The following is a 23,227-nucleotide window of genomic DNA, read 5'->3' as shown; positions in this document are numbered from 1 at the left end:
CTCTCTTGAACGTGTTTCCCCCTTAGTGGGTATATAAATTCAGGCTTGAGTAGTCAATATCTAGAATTATCTAAACTCTCCAATAAGTAGAAATAAAAAAAAGACAAACAGATTAAGATTTAAACATGCATAGCAAATGGGCTAGTAATTGTTGAAAAAATTGGCGTGGTTTTTGTTGTTTAGTGGGACTGAAAAATCTTACCTGTTGTTCTGTGGAATTCTTTCTTTTTTTTTTTAAGATTTTTTTTGATGTGGATCATTTTTAAAGTCTCTGTTGAATTTGTTACAATAATGCTTCTGTTTTATGTTTTGATTTTTTTGGCCCCGAGGCATGTGGGGTCTCAGCTTCCCTATCGAACCCACACCCCCTGCACTGGCAGGTGAAGTCTTAACCACTGGACTGCCAGGGAAGTTCTGTGTTCTCTGGAATTCTAGATGTTGCCTCAGTCTCAGTTTAACAAAGCTTTTTCTTAAGGACTTTAGCGTTAACCTGTTATGTGCCCCTTGTTAGCAACCAGATGGATAGCATTTAAAATGCCCCTTTTAGGAGGAGAGAATATCCTTTTTTCCCCGGTTAATGGATATGCTCATATAAATACTTAAAAAAATGTTTTACTTAATTTAAAGCATATGAAAAATGTTTTTGGAAGTTGTTAGTGGTGGTGGTGTTTTTAAACATACAAGGCAAATTCAAGGGCCATCACTTCTCTAGCTTTCTCTGACACTGTCCTCTAGGCAGAATTCAATTACTCCTTCATTTGTTTTCCCAAAGCATTTTATCCACAGAACTCTGGTATAGCATTGTATTACACTGTATTGCAATAATTTATGTGTCTTCTCATAGACTGTGAGCTTCTGGCGGGCAGGTCTTATATTATTACTCAGCATTTTATACTCTGCCTTGCATGTGACATCTGGTGTTGGAAGTCCTCTACTAATCTTTGTTGAATTGCCATTAGGAAACAGTTTAGCACATTTTTTTAAAAAAAATTATGTGACAAGGCATTTTTTAATAGTTTTGAAAAATCTACTATTTGATGACTACTCAGATAATTGTGCAGTAATACTACAAATCAGACATACAGTATCTCTTCAAAGTGGTTATGCTTGTTGCAATTGAATTATTTTGTTAGCCTGGAAAAACCATTATCTATAAAACCACGGTGCACACCTTAGAGTAATTTATTTAAAGTCTGTTTATTAATTTAAATTTAAATAGGGGAAATAACACATTTTTCTAAATTTTATCAGTTAACCCATTACTTTTTTTTTTTTTTGCGGTATGCAGGCCTCTCACCGCTGTGGCCTCTCCTGCTGTGGAGCACAGGCTCCAGACGCGCAGGCTCAGTGGCCATGGCTCACGGGCCCAGCCGCTCCGCGGCATGTGGGATCCTCCCGGACAGGGGCATGAACCCGTGTCCCCTGCGTCAGCAGGCGGACTGTCAACCACTGCGCCACCAGGAAAGCCCCAGTTAACCCATAACTTTAAAAAAATATTTATTTATTTGGCTGCATAGGGTCTTAGTTGTGGCACTCGGGGTCTTCGTTGTGGTGTGCAGGCTCTAGAGGGCACGGGCTTAGTTGCCCCGCGGCATTGGGATCTTAGTTCACTGACCAGGGATCAAACTCGAGTCCCCTGCTTTGGAAGGCGGATTCTTAACCACTGGACCACCAGGGAAGTCCCCTAATCCATTACTTTTTTACTGATCTCTCCTTATCTCTCATTTTCCCAAACAAATCCTTTTAGCAGAATGGCCAGTCTTATGGGGCCATAACTCTAAACAAGTCACATTTATTCTGGTATCCTTAAATCATTTTTCATATTGTTTGCTTAATTCACTCATCCGCTCATCCAGGATACACACATTGGAGACTACAACGTGTCAGGCATTGTGCTTAGTGCAGGGGATACAATGACAATGAACAGGCTTTCAGTCCTGGGAAAGAGCCAAACATTTTGTTGAATGAACTGATGTGTTGTGGGGTCCATGAAAAGATTCTTTAAAAAAAAAAATTATTTATGTATGTATTTATTTTTGGCTGCATTGGGTCTTTGTTGCTACATGTGGGCTTTCCTTAGTTGTGGCAAGTGGGGGCTACTCTGTATTGCGGTGCGCGGGCTTCTCATTGCAGTGGCTTCTCGTTGTGGAGCACGTGCTCTAGGTGCGCGGGCTTCAGTAGTTGTGGCTTGCGGGCTCTAGAGCACAGGCTCAGTAGTTGTGGCGCACGGGCTTAGTTGTTCTGCGGCATGTGGGATCTTCCACACCAAGGCTCGAACCTGTGTCCCCTGCATTGGCAGGCGGATTCTTAACCACTGTGCCACCAGGGAAGCCCCATGAAAAGATTCTTAATTATCTTGGAATATACCTTCTCACACTAAATTTTATCTAAATTTCTATTATAATTGTAGTCTGTAACAGTGATCTAGTATGGACAGAATTGTTAAGGACTTGTTACTTTTTCCATATGCAAGTATCATTTCCACAGGAAGTCATAAACCTCTTTCAGGATAAAGATTGGCTTATTTCTTTGTATCTCAAGCACAGCTGGAGATAAGATAAAGATTTTAGTACTGCTTGTTGAATCAACAAACAGAAAACTCTGTCACCCTCCGGTGCTGCTTAAACTCTTTGGGCCTTGAAAACTGCAAGAATGGTAGTAACGGCACCTATGCAGAGGGAATGCTGTTGGCCTAATGTGACAGGTTAAGACCTGGAAAAAGAGCCAGACAGTGGAATAAGTGCCCCTCGTACATTATTTCTGAGTCTCTCAATCTTATGAATAGGTATTATCTTCCTTTCTACAGATGAAGAAATTGAAGCTTTGGGAGACTTAAGATTCTTGCTTAAAGTTTAAAAGCTAATGCTTTCTTTCTGTCAAATTGTATTACATATGGATCCGTATTTTTGTCAGGAAGATGATTAAATATTTGTTTGGGTCATAGAACTCTCTGGAATTAGGAGAGCAGTGTGTGACAACCCAGGCACAGAGCTTCTCTCTGAAGCTCACAGGCCCAGTATGGATCAGGTCTGTAATGCTGGCTTGGTTGGTGTCATTCTGCAGTAGCTCAGACTAAATGGTGCACTGGTTTATGTTATTTGTAAGCAACACAAATTACCTTTCAATACAACCAGATTTTGCAAGTTACTTCCCTTAATTTTTAATGTTATATTAAGGATTAAGAAACTTTAAGAGTGGCATGCGTACATTTGATTTTATCAGTGGTTCCTAGTTTTATTTTGCATAGATTGGTTTTTTTCATTCTAGTGTATGGAATAAGGCTTTTTTAAAAAGACTGCATAGATGACTCAAAATATAACCATCTGTATTTTGAAATTTGTGATACTGCAGTTCAGACCCAGAAGTTTGAGAACATGTTGCGCTTAAATATATACTTTTGTAGAGCATTATCTCAATATTTGGCACTTTTGGTATATTGCTGCCAAACACTTAGGTTGTGTATTTCCAGCAGTAGGAAAAATGGCTAGAGCAAATTAAGAAGTGGACTTAGCCTTGGGACTTTGGATTTTCCAACCATGGACTTGTCTGTCTCTGTTACTGTGAAGTGTAATTTTCAGAGGTACTCTGTGGACTGCCACAGTTGTAGAAAGGGACATGAATGGATGGACTTTGTATTCTTTGCTTCCAAAAGAGACCATTTTCCTTTTGTTAATGTAGGTTAGACCTATTAATATTTATGTATTTTTACATAGGTTAGATCTATAATATTTACTGAGAAATCACATGCTTCCTGCCCCCCGCCCCGTTGTATAGCTTACAATATGGAGTATCATTTTTATGGCTTGGCCAAATTGTCATACGTTTTTCTAAGTCTGGATCGGCTTCCAACATCCATTGCCTTCTCAATGTCATGAAACATATCTGTGAGTTCCTTTAATAAGAATTTTTTTGTCGGTGTCACTTCCTCTGAGACATCTTCATCCTTTTCATCATACCCACTTTTCTCACTTACATTGATAAGTTTGCCTCCACGAAGTTCTTCCTCCGACTGCGTATTGGTCTCCCTAATGGCAGCAGTGTCAACGTTCTTCGCAGTCAGCTGTTTCTTCTATAGCTCCACTTATGTTCCATTAGAATTTGACTTCCAGTGTTAGCACTTTTGTTCCTTTACTGTAGCTTTATCTTTGTTGGCAAGTTCTCTTGTTTAGTTATCCTTTTTTGTAAAATGTCACATGGGTTTGTCACTGGGAGACAAGGAGGAAACACAACCATATGCTTTGCAGTCTGTGTATGACCTGGATAGCAGATGTTCAGTGACCAATCATTGACTGGCTTTGAGAGAAGTGTTGTGATTGGTCACTAATAATGATGTAAAAGATTGGAGAAAATTATAAAACTAGAAATATAAAGCATTCTGTATTTTCAGTATTTTCATTTCTCATTACATTTTAAAAAGACAGCCTGGTGTTTTAGAAAAAATATATCTATGGGTATCGTTTATACAATAAACCATATTTTAAAGTGCTAAGCATATATTCATTTACTCCTCACAATAATCCAGTGAAGTAGGTATTACTGTTTGTTATCCCTTCTACAGATGAACAGAGAGAGAGTAATTTGTCTGGAGCTTATCCTGACAGTCTGACTCCAGAGTTCATGCTTTATGTTACATTTTGTAAACCAGCACTAGTTCATAAACTGTTGCCAGTCTGCAAAGAATTGGGATTTGAATTTTGCAAGTCTTTTAAAAACTACTTTTTTTTTTTTTTTTTTTTTTTAGTATTCTAGGGTTTTTTCCCTAGTATATTAGTATTCTGGGTTTTTTCTCTTTGGACCATGATGGATGGAAAATTTAAAAACAAAACAGCTGTCCTTCACCACAGAGAGCTTGAAAAATCTCGGTAGGCTATGCAGGAAATCCCATTCAGTACTCTAGAAGTGATCCGTATTCAAAGAATGTGTCTTGGTCTTCATAAAAGGATTAGCTAATGAATATGCCATATATATTACATCTATCTATCTCAATCAAGAATTTTGCTGAATTGAACAACTTCTGATTCTGATTATCCTGATGGAGAAAAGAGGGCTTTTACTGTAAACCTTAGAAAGAGGCAAGGCTTCTCTTAAAAACTTCTGCTATTTTGAAACTGGAGCAGATTCCTGAAAGTCAAGGTACTAAATTGTACCATTCACCTTTGTGCTTTGTGTGTAGGTTTATCAGTTTCTTTAACAGTGATAGGAGAAAACATGCTTGTTTGCTGTCACCATAAGCATGACATGCAGATTAAGAATTCACTGACTCATTTTACCGAACCGTTCTGTAATGTGCTTCAGCACTTCATATATGAAAGATATGTAAGTTATAAATCATTAATAAGCATAAAGTGAAAGTCCATGAACCTCACCACTAATTAAGATCTAGGAACCTACTTTGTTGCTTCCCTATACAATTTCCCTGCCTCCCCCTAGAGGAAAATACTCTCTTGAATTTTGAGAGTATTTAAAAGTATTTTGAGAGTATTTAAACTTTTGAGAGTATTTAGAAGTTTATCACTTTTATAGATTAAAAAAACCCATAAATGTCTGCATCTCTAAATAATATGTATTTTAGTTTTGCTGTTTCTTGAGCTATGTAAAAATTGTTATGTAGTCTTCTTGAGACTTTTAATGAATTCATCATTGTTTCTGAAATCATCCTTATCTTTCTAGGTGGCTGTAGCTCCTTTGGGCTGCTCTATACATTTTCATTGTGTGAAAAAGCTACAATTTATTTATTCTCCTATCAATGACAGTTTAGATTGTTTCCAGTGTTTTGTTATTTTTTTTTTTCCCCTCTGTAACAGTGAATGCTGCTTTGAGCATACTTGTACATTTCTCCTGGCATCTATATGCAAGAGTTTCTCTAGGTATATACCTGAGAGTAGAGCTGTTAGATTGTAGGGTATGTGGTGTTCACTTTAACAAGATAATGCCAAATGTTTCCTAAAGTGATTGTAGCAATTTATAATCCCACATACTGGGTGTCTAAGAGTACCTATTGATACCCATTTCTGCCAGCACTTAATATTGTTAGAGTTCTTAATTTTTACTAATCTAATGGGTGTAAAATGGTATTTCATATTGTTTTATCTGATAAATGTCAAGGCTGAGGATTTGCCTTTTGTGCTTCTTTTTATTGAAATGCCTCTTCATGACTGTGGGCCTTTTTTCCATTGATTTCTTTGTCTTGTTATGAGTTCAGCAGTTCTTTGTATACTAGATACTAATCCTTTCTCTGTTATATACATTGTCAGTATCTTTCTGTAGTTTAGTGGTTTATATATTCAGTTTCTTTAAAGTGTCTTGATAAACAGGTTTTTGATACTAATGTAATCAATTTTATCAGTCTTTTCATTTATGGTTAATGCTTTTTATATTTCATTTAAATTAAACACCCCTTCCCTACCTTGGGATTGTAAAGAACCATTCCTGTATTTTCTTGTAAAAGTTTGAGTTTTGCCTTTCAAGTTAAAGTCTTTAATCCCGTGAGAATTGGTTTATGTATGGTATAGGATAGGGATTTTATTTTATTTTTTATGTGAATAATCAATTACCCCAGCTCCATTGATGCAACAGTCTCTTTTCCCCAGTGATCTGCAGTGCAGCCCCTTAACATTTACTTTCTCTTCATAAAAGTCTGTATTTGTTCCTGTACTATGCATTCTGCTTTTGGACTGTGTGCTGTCTTTCATTTGCCAGTTTGTCTTTATGTTAATACCATTCTGTCTTAATTACTATTGTTTTATTTTATTTTACTTATTTATTTTTAATTAATTATTTTAGGCTGTGTTGGGTCTTCGTTGATGCATGCAGGCTTCCTCTAGTTGCAGCGAGCGGGAGCTACTTTTCATTGTGGTGCGTGGACTTCTCATTGCAGTGGCTTCTCTTGTTGCGGAGCATGGGCTCTAGGCGCGCGGGCTTCAGTAGTTGTGGCTCATGGGCTCTAGAGCGCAGGCTCAGTAGTTGTGGCACACGGGCTTAGTTGCTCCGAGACACGTGGGATCTTCCCGGACCAGGGCTCAAACCTGTGTCCCCTGCATTGGCAGGCGGATTCTTAACCACTGTGCCACCAAGGCAGCCCCTGTTTTATTTTACATGTTGATATCTGATTGGGCAAGTTGTCTTGTTTGATTCCTTGAGCGTTTTGACTGTTCTTTGGGTTTTTGCTTTTTCACGTAAAGTTTAGAATCAGCTTATAAAATTTTATAAAAGAATACTTTGGGGATTTTGGTTGGAAATGCATTTAATATTTACATGAATTTTAGAGAGAATTGACATTTCTTACAGTATTGAGTCTTACGAACATGATGTCTTTACATTTATTTATGGCTTTTTATAAAGTTTTATGATTTTTTCCATGCATATATTGCAGAACTTTTGTTAGATTTATTCCTAGTTACTGTATTTCTTTTTGCTATTGTAAATTGTGTCTGTGGGGAAAATTCTCTTTTGAGCTTTTTACTGGAAAATAGAAATGCAATTGAGATTTTCATATTGATAATAATATTCAGTTACCTTGCCAAACTCAATCAATGAATTGATTTTTCCTTAAATTTTTTTTGACCCTTAATCTCTTTCTCTTGACTTTTAAAGTTGGCTTGAACCTGCAGTATGGTGTTGAATAGAAGTAGTAATAGCAGACATGTTTGTCTCACTTCGATTTTAAAGGGAACGTTTCTAACAGTTCTTCATTAAGAATGATTTAATTTGTTATAGGCTTTTGGTAGAGGTAGATACCTTTTATCCTTTCTATTCTTATTTTGCTAAGTTTTTTTTTTAATTACACGTAAGTATAGCTCTCATCAAAAGCTCTTTCTGCATCTTTACCTGTTCATATGTGAGTATTTTTCCTTTAATCTGTTAATGTGGTAAAAATCAGTTCTAGGTTTTCTGACCCGACTTTGCATTTCTGAGATGAACCAAATTTAGTCATAGTTTGTTTTTTAAAACTTTTTAATTCAGAGTAGGACTAAGAGTGGAGAGAGTGGCAGTGATGGGAGGGGTAGAGGTGATGAAACAGGGCAAGAAGCTGGAAAAGATAGTCATTTCAGTGCTAATACAGTGACTTAGGATGCTTTTGGGGCATTATGTTCTTAGGAGGAAGTATAATTAAACAAGTAGGTATTTATTTGATCTTTTCTAAAATTGACCCTAGGGAAAATGATATTTGCCTTACATATAGAATTGTAAATTTTTCCTGTTATTACCTCTCTTCTTATTTACCATTCCTTTAAAATTAAATCCTATGTGTAAATTATATAAGGGATTTTGAATATATGGAGTAGATTACATGAACAACACTGAAAACTATTTTCTTTGAAACAAGCATTTGTTTTACAGAATTTGAGTTTATGGGACTGCAAAAATAGGGTATGTATTTGTTTTACAGAATATATCTTAAGCCTGTGGAATCTTTAGGTTGGGATGGTTGCAGCACCTGTTGTCCACAAATGCATCTTACAATATGTTTGCTGCCGTATGTTCCAAAACATACCTGAATTTAGGTATTAGAGAAATCCCATTGTAGAAAGTCCAGTAATCAGGGCAAGGCGATGACGGTAGCCAGGAGATCCAGAAGTAAGAAGGTTCTGCATAATGTTCCCAAAGCCTGGTGATCATTTTTATGAAGCCCCTGCCTCAGGGTTTCCAGTTACGCTGCTGTGGGTTGTTTTTTAAGGAATCATTGTAATTTTACGAGGAAGTTAGTAGGGAAGTAGTATTTATTTTACAGAAAGTCACATTTACAGAAAGGAATATTGTAACTGTTACTGCTTTAACATTTTCCTGAAAAATAGTTCTCTCACCTATTCCCTGCCTTCCTCCCCCTCTTTCCCTTTCCTTCTTCTCTACTTTCACCCCTCCCTCTCTCGTGACTCTGGGTAAGCTACTTCACCCTTTAAAGCCTCATCAAGGAAAAGAGGGTAATAATTTTAATCTCATTAGATTGTTAGCCTTCAATGAAATAAATCATGCCAAGTGCTTAGCATAGTGTCTCAAACACCATAAGTACGTATGAAATGGCAGCCTAGTAGACAGAAAGATAATATTTAAAGACCATATCTAACTTTATCATATACATTTATATTGAGTGTTTGATCTAGGAAGTTCAAACTTGACAGTGATCCTCTTAAAAATAAGTAAGGCCTTGATAGAAAAATGAGAAAGGGTTAGTTTTACAAATGCGGAGGAAAAACTACTATATTAGTAGTTCAATAAAAGCAGTGTGGAAGAAGGCACCATATTGTATGTGTATGTGTACAAGCACACATACAGGCACACTTTTTTTTTTTTTTTTTGCGGTACGCGGGCCTCTCACTGTTGTGGCCTCTCCCGTTGCGGAGCACAGGCTCCGGACGCGCAGGCTCAGCGGCCATGGCTCACGGGCCCAGCCGCTCCGCGGCATGTGGGATCTTCCCAGACCGGGGCACGAACTCGTGTCCCCTGCGTCGGCAGGCGGACTCTCAACCACTGCGCCACCAGGGAAGCCCCACAGGCACACTTTTTAAACAATGAAGCTCCTGTCCAGGATGCATGGTTCTGATGACAGTATAGATTGGAACACACCTTTGTAAAGCAATTTGGCATTAGGTATCAAGACCTCTACGTATCTTAGTTTAAACTTATTTCAACAAAGATTTGTGTTGGTCATAGCCAGGATAATTATTCACATTGTTCTCTGCACAAAGGGGCCACATCTGTATATCAGGCACAACACAGAAATGTCACTTCTGAGGTCATGGCTGGGTTTAAGGATCAAGGCCTTCTGGCCACACTTTGGAGCAGCGGTTGCCTGGTATGTAGATGCACAGCAGCATCTGTGGCGTGTCTGGACTCAGGAGTGCTCATGCTCACGGCCACACTGGTGTGTACAACAGTGTCTTGTCTGGATTCAGTTCCAGGCATCCCCTGAGATTATTTTTTCACTTACCTGCCCTTTTAGGGGATGATTCTCAAACTCCCACCTCCCTACCCCTACCACCCCCTCTGACAGGAACTAATGTCGTAGTCTCTTCTGAGAAATCTGGGGCAGGCGTGTCTGGCACTGGCTTAGGCATATTTGTGCCTTGATGTCCAGGGGTTATTTTTGTGAGTACGCAAGAGCATGACTCATGGGCAGGGATACATGTATGCACAGCCAGATCTGTTGCTTGCTGGGGTTCTTGAACCCCAACCCTGGCACAGCTACCTTGTGTAGTTGTTCAAGTTGTACAATAAAATACCAGTTCATAATTTGAGAATGGGATAACTTTTGCTAATCTGCACAAAGTCTTTATGTGCTTTTGGAGGCCCTGGATATAGCATGTACAGTAGTAGGAAAGTGTTTGAAAAAAATGTGATATACCCATATGATAGGATGGGATGTAATGATTTGGGAAGAATTTTTAATGATGTGAAAACGGTGCTTATGATATGAATGATAAAAAACAGGATGCATACAAAGAAAATGGTGTTCAATTGTGTACAGATATGCATAGAAGAAGCATTAGAAGGGAATGAAATAAATTGTTACAAGTAGTTAGCTTTGGTTGTGGGATTACAGGTAGTGATATTTTTTCTTTCTATTTTCCCTCTGTATTTTGTTTAGTGAGCATGTGTTGCTCTTATAGTAAAAGGGAAAATGAAAATTATAAGAAATTTTTAGAACCTACAAAAATAAAGTCATGTTCTGAAGACCTGCAGCTGTCTATTCAACTGTTACTTGTAAATTTACTTCTTCCTGGAGATAATACAACTTCTTTAGACTCATGAGAAATGTCTATAATTTATACCTTTGGGAGCATGAGTTTACAATAGAGTTTACGCATTTACTGATAGTGCCAATTTAAGATGTATTTAAGTTATGTAGTATCAAAGGATTATATAGTTAGAGAAGGTATTAATTATTACATAATATCAAGGTTGATCGTATATATTATATATACCTTGATAATTTATCAATATAGAAAATGTAGTTCTTGGTATAGCACGGAGTGGGGCCCTTAATGTAACCTTCACACTTTCTTCTCATGAAACCAGCTTTGTGGTAGTAATTATGGTGTAGGATGACATAGAAGCCTGAGATTTGTATTCATGTATTTTTCTGCAGTGTCTTAGACATGGATACTTTTAAGTATAGTGTACTCGAGATAGAATATCAAAATAGATATGTATATATTGTTGTAATTTTAATATTAAATGAGAAAAATAGTGATTATGTTCAACAAAACTGTCATTTCCATTAATCTTCATACAATCTTTAAGATTATTTTTGCTATTTTACAGATAAATGAAACTGATGCTCAGATAACATTTTACAGATAACCTAATAATTTAAATAAGTGGAAACTCAGCCCAGGTTTATCTCATTCCAGAATCAGTGTTATAAACCACTTTGCTTATATTTCCTTTTTATTATTAGGGAATATACATTTTTTCATATATGTGTTTACTGTTTTGCTTTCTCATACAAATTACCATGATAATCTTTTCCTCTCTTGATGTGATTTTGTGTATATTTACATGAACTATTAAAACATTTTAGATTTCCTTTATGTTAAATTTTTATATGGTTGATTCTCTCCATTTTAAATTTCTTATAGTGCTTCAAGTTATTCGTCTAAAGATAAGTAAGGTATTATTTTCTATTTTTTGAGATTTAGCTTTAAGAAATTAAACTCTTCTCTATCTAGAATATGTAGGCTGAGAAGGTTGTATCTTAGTTTTTCATGGAATTATTTCAGCACCATTTATTAAATAAAGTTTTCTTTCTTCATTGCCCTGTGATGACTACTTTATACATTCCTCACATGGAATGTTCTCTTTGTACTTTTTACCTTCTTGTCCAGATGCTATTCATTCTTCAGAATCTACTTTAGCTACCAGAGCTCCATAGCTTCATAAAATCTTTTCTAATACCTGATTTCCTAGCTGGAATTTTGTAATTGCCACGGCACTGTATGTAGCTGTTACTCATGCTACTCATTTTTACCTTGAACATTTAAATTGCTATAGTAAGACTAGACATTTTTAGAGAGCACAGTCTTTTTCATCATAGTATCTTGTAGGTATCTATTTTGGTGCTGTATACATAAATAGACTTTCTGATAAATATTTGGTGGTGTTTTTTTGTTTTACATTTATATACAGTTGGGCCTATTCTGATGTCTGTTCTCTTCCCCTCACTATATATCTATACCAGTTCCACAGTGTTTTAATTATTAATGAGTAGGATGAGTCCATCTCACCTGTTCTTCTGTCTTTCAAAAAAATTTTGTAGATTTGCATGTTTCTTTTTTCTCAAATAGATATAGAATAACCTTTTCAAGTTCTCAAATTTAAAACTTAATCAGATATTTGTTGGAATTATGTAATAATGCACTTTTGTAGTATTGTCTGATTTGCAAACATGGTCAATAGGCCCTTTATTTCAAGTGCTCTTTTCTGTTTCTAAGATGGCTTTTTAAATTGCTTTGTGTATGTTGAGGGGAGCTTAAACAAATTGAATTCAATTAGATTTTATCATGTACCCAAGTGAAGGAGGAATGCAATCTAGGTTGAGAAGGTTGTATCTCATTTTTTCATGGGATTATTTCAACACCATTTATTTAATGCAGTTAGATTTATTTACCATCATTCAAAATATTGGAAAGCTGTAAATGTGGCTGACAGTGCTCTGAAGTCATAACTCTTATGTTTTGCTGGAGGCAGAGAAATTTTAACACTTGAGGAACCTCTAGGTTTAAAGATTTTAGATGCTTGGATTATCTAATTTACATATTATCTAATATTCATTACTTAGGACCTGACATTTGATTTCTAAGGGTGAAAACAGTTACAAGTGTTTTATTATTTCTTGATTTATTAAAAATTAGAATCAATGGAACTTTTTCCCTGTGGTTTTATGTAAGTGGCACTGGTTTTTCTCCTGTGGTTTATGCAAGTGGCCAGCCAAGCCACTTGTTTTATTTCTGGGTGGCTGCATTGGGTCTTAGGGAAGGAAGTTTTCCTTTGGCAGAAAAAGCAAAAATGTGTTTATTCATTCCATTTGTAGTAGCATTGATCCAAGAGGAGCTTTTGAGGAAAACCAGAGCAGTTAGGCTTTGAATATAAATAACTTCCATTCATCTCCTAACTGATGGAGGAAAGTAAAAGATTAAGGATTAATACTATATCAATTATAGACAATACAGAGTTCTAGAGCAGAAGTTGTAAACTGATGGTTCATCAACCAAATATAGCCCTCAGACTGTTTCTTTTGCCTACTGAGTGTTTCCAAAACTTATTTAATTACTTTATAACATCTAAAAATTGTTTTATATGAGTACTTTGCATTGGATCGATCACCTGTATTTTCAATCTGGCATGTTAATAGCTCTGGCACTCTGTAGATATTAAGCCCCACTTAGCACTTCTAACATGGTCTCAGCATCTAACTTTGCAACGCCTGTTCTAGAGGCGCTTGAATACAGAAGTAATAGTAGATCTAATACTGCTAATGCTGCGCTGAACCTTCAACATTGAGTAAACAGGAGATAGAATAGTAGCCATGAAGATTTTAGGTAGGGAGAGTTTGAGTTGAATATGGGATGTATGAGAAAGAGTAGCTGCGGAGGAATCCAAGGTTTTTACCTGAGCAGCTGTACGGACAGAAGTGCCATCAACTGAGAGGAGGGAGACTGCGGGCAGATCAGGTTTGGGGAGTGAGATGGAGTTCAGTTTTGAGCATGTTAAGTTTGAGGTCTCTGTTAAAACATCCTAGTGGAAATACTGAGTAGGCAGTGCTATGAGAGTGCGGAGGTGGAGAGAAATGTCTGGATTGGATAAATAAATTTGAGCTATATAGATGATCCAGAAAGTCTGAGATGGGATGAAGTCACAAAGAGAGTGGAGAACCTGGGACTGAGCCCTGGGACGTGTCAGCATTCAGGGATTTTAGAGAAGAGGAGTTCAGCAAAGGAGATGAAGGAGCATCTAGTGAGGTGGGACAGAAAGGAAGGAGGTGTGGTATCCTGAAGGACAAGTGTCTAGACCTGGCTTCACCCCCAAAGCAGAGCCTGAGACAGGGACTTTTTAGGCAGGTGATTTATTTGGGGAAATAGTAACAAGAAACAGAAGTTGGAGAACTAGGGCACGTAATACAGAGAAGGAAAGTCAGTCTAAGGGTGTATTATTGACCTGGTCAGTTCTGTGAGCAGCTGGGGCTTGATCCTTAGGAAGCCCTCAGAAGACATGAAGAATATGCCTTTTGGTGGGAAGAAGAAGGTATTTATCTACCAGACCTCATCCCCCCATCGGTTAGGGGTTGCCCAGCGTGTTGGTATTAATACCTTCATGCTTCCAGGTTCATTATGACTCAGGATGGCCGAAGAGTTCCATTAGGTATCTCTTATTGCAAAGCCTTTGAGCGAGAAGTGAGCCCTAGCAGTGCAGCAAGCAGCTAAGGGGAGGTGCCTCAGCTGTACTGCAGATGTGAGGCAGAGCTTGAGAGGTGTCCCATACAGCCCACCCTCTTGTACCCTCCATTGAATGCTTGCCCTTTACTGCGAAGCTTTCAAGGTGGTGGCTGGCCACAGTCTCTACATCAGACTTATAGCAGGAGGGTTAGTGGAATAACGTTCATTATTTCAGTCCACTGCTTATTCTAGATTTTCCTCACCTTCAGCCAGCAGTTCAACAGGCTGATCCATTCTCCTGGTAGAGTGACCCAGATTTTCTTCCCCAGGGGATCAGTGCCTGTAGTGACTTTATCCTTGTCGGGCCATAGTTGCTGCAGCTGCCCATTTCCAGTTATCCCTGGGCACGGCAGCCTCAGTCGAATCCCCTAGGTTCGCGATACCCTCTCTCCTGTGCCTGTTGTGTAGCAGCAGCCATAAGTCCTCGTGGTTGTTAGGGTCAGTCTACAGGACCCCCACCCCCCGCCGCCCCGCGCTGCCACGTCCCCTCATTCCTCTCCCGTTTGATTATTGCTTTGGAATTCTTCCTGTAGCTCCTGACTGAAGCGCCTCCCCTTCTCCTGCAGAATCAGAATTTTTAACCCAGTGGAGCCTAAGGTTGCCAGTCTACTTTTCATCTTTTGGTTCCTGGATTCTTGTTTTTATTTTTTTTTAATCTGTCAGAGACACAGTGCCACATTTTGGCCTTGGGAAGACTGTGTCAGATCACTTACCTGCTTGGATGACAGTGCCCAGTTCCCTCAAGATGTTACCAGTCTTTTATACATAGAAATTTTTGTTATATTTGTTAATCTGGGACTCTTAGGTTATATAAGATAAATAATTAGGGGAAGAAAATTTCACATAAAGGTGATTAGTTACATTAGCCAAATGTATCTCCTCACTCTGTGAATTAAGCTAGTTTGTTATCTGGCTTTGTTCTTAGTTGCAAAGTTAGAGTAAACTCATTCTTAAAATTTCATTTCACCTAAAATTGTTTAATAAGGCTTTGAAAAAGTAAAACCAGTCCTAGAGAGGACTTTGTGGTTCGGTGAGTTTTGCCAATGTGCCTCTGGCTTATAATAGGTTATTGTCATGGAATATAAGGATCTTAGTGCCTGTAATAAAACTGATTTTTTAATACATTGAAACAACTTAAACTGTGATAAGAATATAGAAATATGCCTCTTTTGATAATTTTACAAGAATAAAGATGAATTACTAATTTTTTCTCTTGGTATGTGAATAAAGAAGAATTACTAATTTTTTTTCCCTTGTTATCTCCTGCTTCATAAGCTATGATGAGAACTGTGTACTTTTCTTGGTACACCTGCTTGTCTTTTAATATCTTGAGGGTGACAACTAGGGTGTTGTATCACCTATTGGTATTTCTCAGGGCTTAAGATCATGCGTTACTCTTAGTAAGTCCTCCATAAATAGTTGTTGAGTTAATCCAAGGGGAGAAATATATGGCTCATGCATGTGGTATGTGATAGCATTGATGAACTTTGTTGTTAAAGTTAGTTTTCATAAAATTAAAACTTGTTTTAAATTAAAATAATGTTTTAGACTTTCTTCCTTTTTTCTTTCTTTAAACAGATAGAGGGACAAGAACAGAATCACCAGCACTGGCTGAAGGTAAATATGTCTTTCGGGGAAATGATTATTCAAATACAAATGAAAAGTTATGATTTAAATAAAAAACTATATTGACTAAATATAAATTAAGGAAAATGTTCTGTATATAATACTGAACTGCTAAAAATGTCTGTAGGAAATACCCTATATTGTTTAGTTTCTGGCTTAGAATGGGAAGTAATATAGATTAATTAGAAGTTTTTTTTGCAGCTTCCTTTCAATAGGAGAGGTATGTGTTTTTCTTTGAATTCCTTTTTAAGTCATTTTAGCTGTCACCAGTATAATTGATCAAAAAATGTCTAAGCCATAATTGTAGTAGTTAAAAATAAAATGTATATATATATTTGAAAGCTAGCTAGAAGGAAAGACACTTCTACCTATAATGGCTTTTGGTCCTTTTATAAAGTCTTGAAAGTAAAGAACACAACCACAACAAAAAAATAATTACCGTTAAAGGGTCCTGAGTACCTAACCATTTATAATCCTATAATTGTTTTAATTATAACAAGTTAATAGATATTTGAAAATGTAATTTTTCTATACACATACTTTGTGTTCTTCAAGTGAAAATGATCAGCTTAAAGTCTCTGTGTTCTTTCTAATTATAAACAGATATTTATATTTCAAAACTTGCCTGTCATTTTATTAGAACTGATATGACAGTTATCATAGTAGTCCTTTGGAATTGTAATCATCTCACCTACTCTCTGTGTTACAGTGCAGGAGTTCTCAACCATTTTTTTGTTCCATGAATTCTAATAATAATCCATGATTTTATGAAGTAAAATGCATAGATTTAAAAAGGAAACCAGTTAGTATTGAAATGTAGTTAACAAATATTAAAAATGCAATTTTTTGTTAGAGTATTATATATGCTTCTCACATTAGAGAATAAGCTTTAGTGACAATTCTGCTAAGTACTGCAATTTTGAATAATGATGAGTTTGCAGTAATTGTAATGTAATGTGAAAATACCTGTGATGTTTATTAATGACAAATTCATAGATATTTCTAGTCCTACTGTGGTTTTTTACCTATAATCTTAATTGAAGGAATTGCTAAATCTCACATAGAGGTTAGTAAGAAGTTTCCCATCCAGATTCAGCAGATCACTGAATTCTCTCTCTGAACCTCAGATTAAGAACTCCTATTAGTGAAAAGTCAGCTAGACCTTTCTTTCTCCATCATATTTGAGTAAGTGTAGTTTTTTATGTTCTGTATAACTAATCTTACAGAAGTAGAGTTATACATCCATTCCTTAAGAAATATTCTAACCGAAATAGCTTTGAAGAAACTTCTGTTTGCTGATCAATAATCAGAGAAACAACAGCATATTCTATAGAAAAGGGAACAGAAGATAAGTGTGAAGCCCTGGAGAGTGCTTGCCTTCAAAGACCTCACATTCTTGTTCAGGGAACATGAAATAAACATGTAGAAAGTAACATATCAGTTTGAGATGCTAAAAGTTTAACAAGAGAAATGTCATAATTGTCATAGGAAGGACGCAAATAGTAAGTGCTCTGATGCTTGTGTTATGGAAGCACAAAAAAAGGTCAAGACTTGTAAGAAGTCACCAAGTGTCTTCCATTTACTTCAGGGGTATGAACTATACATGAGAACATGCCAGCCTAAGCCAGGAAGAGCCTGGAATGGTGTCACTAAATTTGAATGTCCAGGACCTTGTAGCTGACTACTAATAAAGGGAATGGCAGGTGTATTGAAGTTTGGTTGATGACAAAAATAGCCCTAATATTTGTTTTGAAGAGGACATGGAAGGGGTGTCTGACTTTCATGGTGTTTGTTTGGGTTTTTTGGTTTGGTTTTGTTTTTTTTCCTTTTTTTTGGTCGCGGTCCTTGATTCTTTCTATCAGTGTGATCTGACTCTGATGCCATATTCTAAAGATGTTCTTAAAAGCTGCACTGTCAGCGTCATTGGAATAAGCCCCACTTTTAAAAAACTAATTTGCTGCTTTTGCCCAAGTCACCAAGTTTCTCTAGTCCTCAGTTCCCTTCTTTTATGAATTTAGAGAATTGAGCTACATGATTTCAAGTCATTTCATGAACCTTATATTCTGGCCTCAGATTTTCTATCCCTTGTCATTCCCTTCATTTCCATCCTTTCTCTTCTCCTTTCTCCCTCCCAGCAACTTTAGACATATGGTAAAAAGATTCAAAGTAGTTAAGTGATTTGACCTTGGATTTATATAAGTGTTGTCCTTGTATATGCTATGAGAAACTTTAAAAGCTATAATTATTGGGTAGCATACTTAATTCAAAAAAGTTTATATGATATACACATACTGCATTTTGGTCTTACTTAATGGTTTCAAAAATTCATTTAAAAGTAATATGCTCCACTATACTGAGAAACAGTAGATTACCTCCAATTTTTTGTAAATCAGTTTTTTTTTGGTTTGTTTTTGGGTAAATCAGCTTTTATAACATTAGTTAGTGAAAGGTATCAGACCATGGTATTTGAAAATAATTATAGAGTATGTTTGTTAAATTTACTGAGGGAATCTGTCTACTCTCTAACTGAAGTAAAGTACTATTTTTAAAAATGATATAAATAAAGCATATATAAGTGGTTTTAATTACCACCTCCTCTGAAAGATCAAAGTGTAATGAATGACCCCTGTTGGAGTCTTTTTAGCATTATCTCTTAAGAGAGATATCATATAATCTTTTAAGATACTGATTTAAAGATGTACAAAATGTAGAAAAATTATTGAAGTATGTATCTTAAAACTTATATGATTACAAAGAAGAGAAAATTTATATTTTGTTTTTGTATTCTGTTTGATTATGATGAGCCTGGAGAAGTTATGTGTAAGAGATTTTAATTTAAGTTCAAGAACAAGGAAAACGTTTAAATTCCTTTTATTTTTAATTTTTTTATAAATTTATTTATTTTTGGTTGCGTTGGGTCTTCGTTGCTGCACGTGGGCTTTCTTTAGTTGCGGCGAGCGGGGGCTACTCTTCGTCGCGGTGCGCAGGCATCTCACTGCAGTGGCTTCTCTTATTGTGGAGCACGGGCTCCAGGTGCGCGGGCTTCAGTAGTTGTGGCTCGCGGGCTCTAGAGCGCAGGCTCAGTAGTTGTGGCCCATGGGCTTAGTTGCTCTGTGGCATGTGAGATCCTCCTGGACCAGGGCTTGAACCCGTGTCCCCTGCATTGGCAGGCGGACCCTTAACCTCTGCGCCACCAGGGAAGTCCCTAATTCCTTTTAAATTCCTTTAGCGTGCCAGGCTCAAACAGAACAATCTGACAAGGTAGAGAAATATTTAAGGACATTTCTTAGTTAGCATCTGTTGTCTTTTTCTAGTCATCGTATTTTTTTTTCCTTGAAATTTTTTTTCTGTGAGAGTTTTATTCCTAATTTAGAAATTTTAATGCTGGTACTGAATTAATTTCTTTTAGGAATAATTGAAAAATTTCTTAACTCCTTTCGGATAAATTATGTGTACTTTTATTTATGACCAAGAAGCAGTACGGCCATATGGTTAAGAGAAATGTTGGGAGCCAAATTTCCTCAGTGAGAATTCCACCTTCATTGTTTACTAATTGTTGACCTTGAGCAAGTTACTTAATCTTTCTGACCTCAGGTTGCTCAGAGGTAAAATAAGGATTATGGTGCTAACTAACCACATAAAATAGTTGAGGATTTTATGAGATAATACTGTATCTGTAATACTTTAGCATATTATGTGATACACAGTAAGATCTCATTCATTGACTTTTACTTTTCATTTAGTAATTACTTTCCATTAGCACCTCTGCGAGGTGCTTTGGATATAAAAGTTAGGTTATAGTTGCTCAGGGAAAAATGAATTCTGTTGCCCTTAGTTCCTTCAGTCTGTAATGTTTAAGAAGGTCCTTAATTTCCTAAATAAACCCTTCTAAATAAAGTTCTTTCAGAAGCTAAATCCTCGTAATTACGAGACAGGAGATTATCTTGTAGTTTTTTGCATACGTGAGCGTGTGTGTGTGTGTGTGTGTGTGTGTGTGTGTGTGTGTGTGTGTGTGTGTGTGTGTGTGTGTGTGTGTGTGTGTGTGTGTGTGTGTCTGTGTGTGTGTCTGTGTGTGTGTGTGTGTGTATAGTCTGATGCATAACTTTCTTTTACCTCAGTTTAATATATTTTAAGCTACTTCAAATGTTTGATGAGTTGTCAAGCAACACAGGGATTGTTTGGTTAGTTTGTTTCCAAGAGGCCAGTGGAAACTGGGACCAATGAGGAGAAATTAACAAGTGGGTGAGTTTCAGCTTAATACAAGTTTTGTGTGATTCTTGAGGGTTGAATTCATGTCAGATTAAGTGTGTATCATTTGATTATTGGCTGAAGTTTCTTAAAAAGTTTTTAAAAATTGACTTGAGTCTAAAAATTTGTCATTTGAAAACAGAATGACTTACTCTTTGGATGTAGTCGTGCGGAGTAAAGTATTTAAGTAGAGGCTAAATGACTACTTGGCATAGATCGATGTTGTAGAATAAGTTCTTACTAAGGTTAGATGGTCAAGCTTGAGTCTTCCATTTTAGTGCATGTCTTAGTTTGGGCTTCTTTAACAAAGTGTCATAAACTAGGTGGCTTATAAACAACAGAAGTTTATTTCTCACTGTTCTGGAAGCTCAAAGTCCAAGGCCAGCGTAGATGGTCCCTTCCTGGTCTAAGATTCACTTACTCATTGATGATTGGATATTAAGCCATCCTGCCTGATAGCTTTCACTCCTCATGGCGACTATTAATGTTAAGAAGAAACCTCAGTCCACCAAAAAAAAAAAAAAGGGACTTCTCACTTCAGGGAATACTTTATCTTTTTAGTTCAAATTATGAGGGAAAGTAGAAGGACAGTTTTTTTTATTTTCATTTTTTTGTCCGTGCTGTGCGGCATGTGGGATCTTAGCTCCCCAACCGGGGATCGAACCCATGCCCCCTGCAGTGGAAGCACAGAGTCTTTTTTTTGTTTGTTTGGCTGCGTGGGGTCTTTGTTGCTGCGTGTGGGCTTTCTCTAGTTGAGGCGAGCGGGGCTACTCTTTGTTGTGGTACGTGAACTTCCCATTACAGTGGCTTCTCTTGTTGCGGAGCACGGGCTCTAGGCGCGTGGGCTTCAGTAGTTGTGGTACACGGGCTCAGTAGTTGTGGCTCATGGGCTTATTTGCTCCTCGGCATGTGGGATCTTCCTGGACCAGGGCTCTAACCCGTGTTCCCTGCATTGGCAGGTGGATTCTTAACCACTGCGCCACCAGGGAAGCCTGAAGCCCAGAGTCTTAACCACTGAACTGCCAGGGAAGTCCCGGAAGGTCAATTTTTAAGAGCCTCTTGACCATTTCAATCATAAAAAGATAACTAGAAATGCTTATTCCTATATATCAAATCCTGGAAGATTTCCTTGAGATTGGAGGTCTCCTGCTTTCCCCCCTCTTTCTCCTCCTCTGAAATCTCTGAGGGGAAAAGAATGATGACAGGTTCATATTTTATCCTTTCACTACCTTGAGACCTCCTAACTTGGCATTGAGGCCCAACTTCCTTGCCGTTTTTGCTGTAGTTTGGTGGCTGAGAGAGGAATCAGAGGCACTCTGATTCCTGGAGGGTGAGGCAGAATGTTTATATGTAGTGGATGAGAACCTCTGTAGCCCTTAACCTCCGTGCCAAAATATATTAAAAAGCGATTTTTCTGAGGATGACTGTTGTGTTGTAGGATCAAGATTTTAAGAATTTGGGCTCTCGTTGCTGTAATGCATAGGAACACGAGAAATACCGATGATGATTAGTTCAGTGGTGATAAAGGGTGTTGTGGGAAGGTGTCAGTGCTGTCTAGACCAGCTTTGATGTGTTAGCAGTAAACCTTTGCCTGCTAACCTTGCCCTTGATTGGGTTTCTCAACTTTGTGGAGCTTATATTTGCATTACCCCTTTGTAGGCAACACATTCCATAAACTTACTCCCTACTTTGTGTGTTTTTTGTTTGGTTTTTTTTGTTTTTTGGCCGCACCACACGGCATGTGGGAATCTTAGCTCCTTCACCAGGGATCGAACCCGCGCCCCCTGCAGTAGAAGCGCAGAGTCTTAACTGCTGGAACCTCTGGGAAGTCCCACTCCCTACTTTGTAAAGTTGCAGTTTGTTTCATTTGACCTAAAGCTACACCTTTTACAGGATGCCCTTCGTTTAGATATGCTCTTCTTTGATGAACAAGCTTTTTTTACTTGAATTTTAATTCATTCATTAATTCAGCTAATGTTTATTGAGTAGTGACTGTATAATAGAATGTCTGCCAGAGGCTAGAGGTTCAAAGATGAAAAAGATGTTTGGAAGAACTTTCCCATAAAACTCATCAATGAACTGATGTGCTCTATCTTCTGTAAACTGTTCTATAGAAAAGAAAGAGCCAATATATAAAATATCAAAACCAGATAAGAACAGAGAGAAAAATTACTGGTTGGTCTTACATGAATAATCCAAAGTAAAATATTAGTAAATCAAATCTAGGAATATGTATTTCTTTAACTGACCAAATAGAGTTGGTCCCAGGAATGCATGGATGGTTTAGAAGTAGAAAATATATTCATGTAATCTACCATATTCATAGATTAAATGAAAAAATTGTTGATATTTTATAAAAAATGGCAATTTTGCCTCAGAATAATATATATATATATATGTGTGTGTGTGTATATTTAATGGAAAATCAAATCAAAGTCCCATCGAGATTTTTTTTTTTGTAGAACCTGACAATCACATGAGTGAATAAAAGGCCAGGAATTGCTAAGGTAGTTTTGAGGATGAAGCATTACTTAAACAATAAGCACAGACCACAAAAATATGATGAAAAATTGGATTGCATGGAACAAATGGCACCGTAAACAAAGTTAAGACATATTACGGACTAGGAGAAAGTATTTGCTATGTATATAAGCACCAAAAGATTGGTATTTAGAATTCCTAAAGCCCAGTTGGGGGAAAGAATGGGTGGTGTATCAGTTGGAGTCAAGTTAGGAAAACATACTACTCAGTATTTCAAATAGAGGGAATGTAACATAGAGGATTGGTCATTAAAGGTATTAGAAAGACTGGAAGAGCAAAAGGGAGAAGGAGAGGAATAGAGTGACAAAAAAAGGTGGGGTGTTGCCTGCTGCCACCAGAGTTAAGCTGCTACCTCTGCTAGACTTCTGTCTCTAACTGGG

At 37.1% G+C, this 23,227-nt stretch overlaps 1 protein-coding gene across 11 annotated transcripts in view; it reads left to right on the top strand.

The window, feature by feature from the left end:
* The window catches only part of CYRIB (CYFIP related Rac1 interactor B), a 153,583-nt gene that overhangs the window by 84,087 nt on the left and 46,269 nt on the right, over positions 1-23,227 (top strand). For all 11 annotated transcript variants that reach the window (XM_060287091.2, XM_060287089.2, XM_060287088.1 and 8 more), the window contains one exon: positions 16,011-16,049. Coding sequence is in view for 1 of the 11 variants with exons in the window: in XM_060287088.1 (XP_060143071.1) it covers positions 16,011-16,049 (39 nt within the window). In the remaining 10 variants the exon portion in view is untranslated. The remainder of the gene's footprint in view (positions 1-16,010; positions 16,050-23,227) is intronic.

The sequence above is a fragment of the Globicephala melas genome, chromosome 17, assembly GCF_963455315.2.
Source record: "Globicephala melas chromosome 17, mGloMel1.2, whole genome shotgun sequence".
Taxonomy (NCBI): domain Eukaryota; kingdom Metazoa; phylum Chordata; class Mammalia; order Artiodactyla; family Delphinidae; genus Globicephala; species Globicephala melas.
This window is presented reverse-complemented; position numbering and strand designations above follow the sequence as displayed.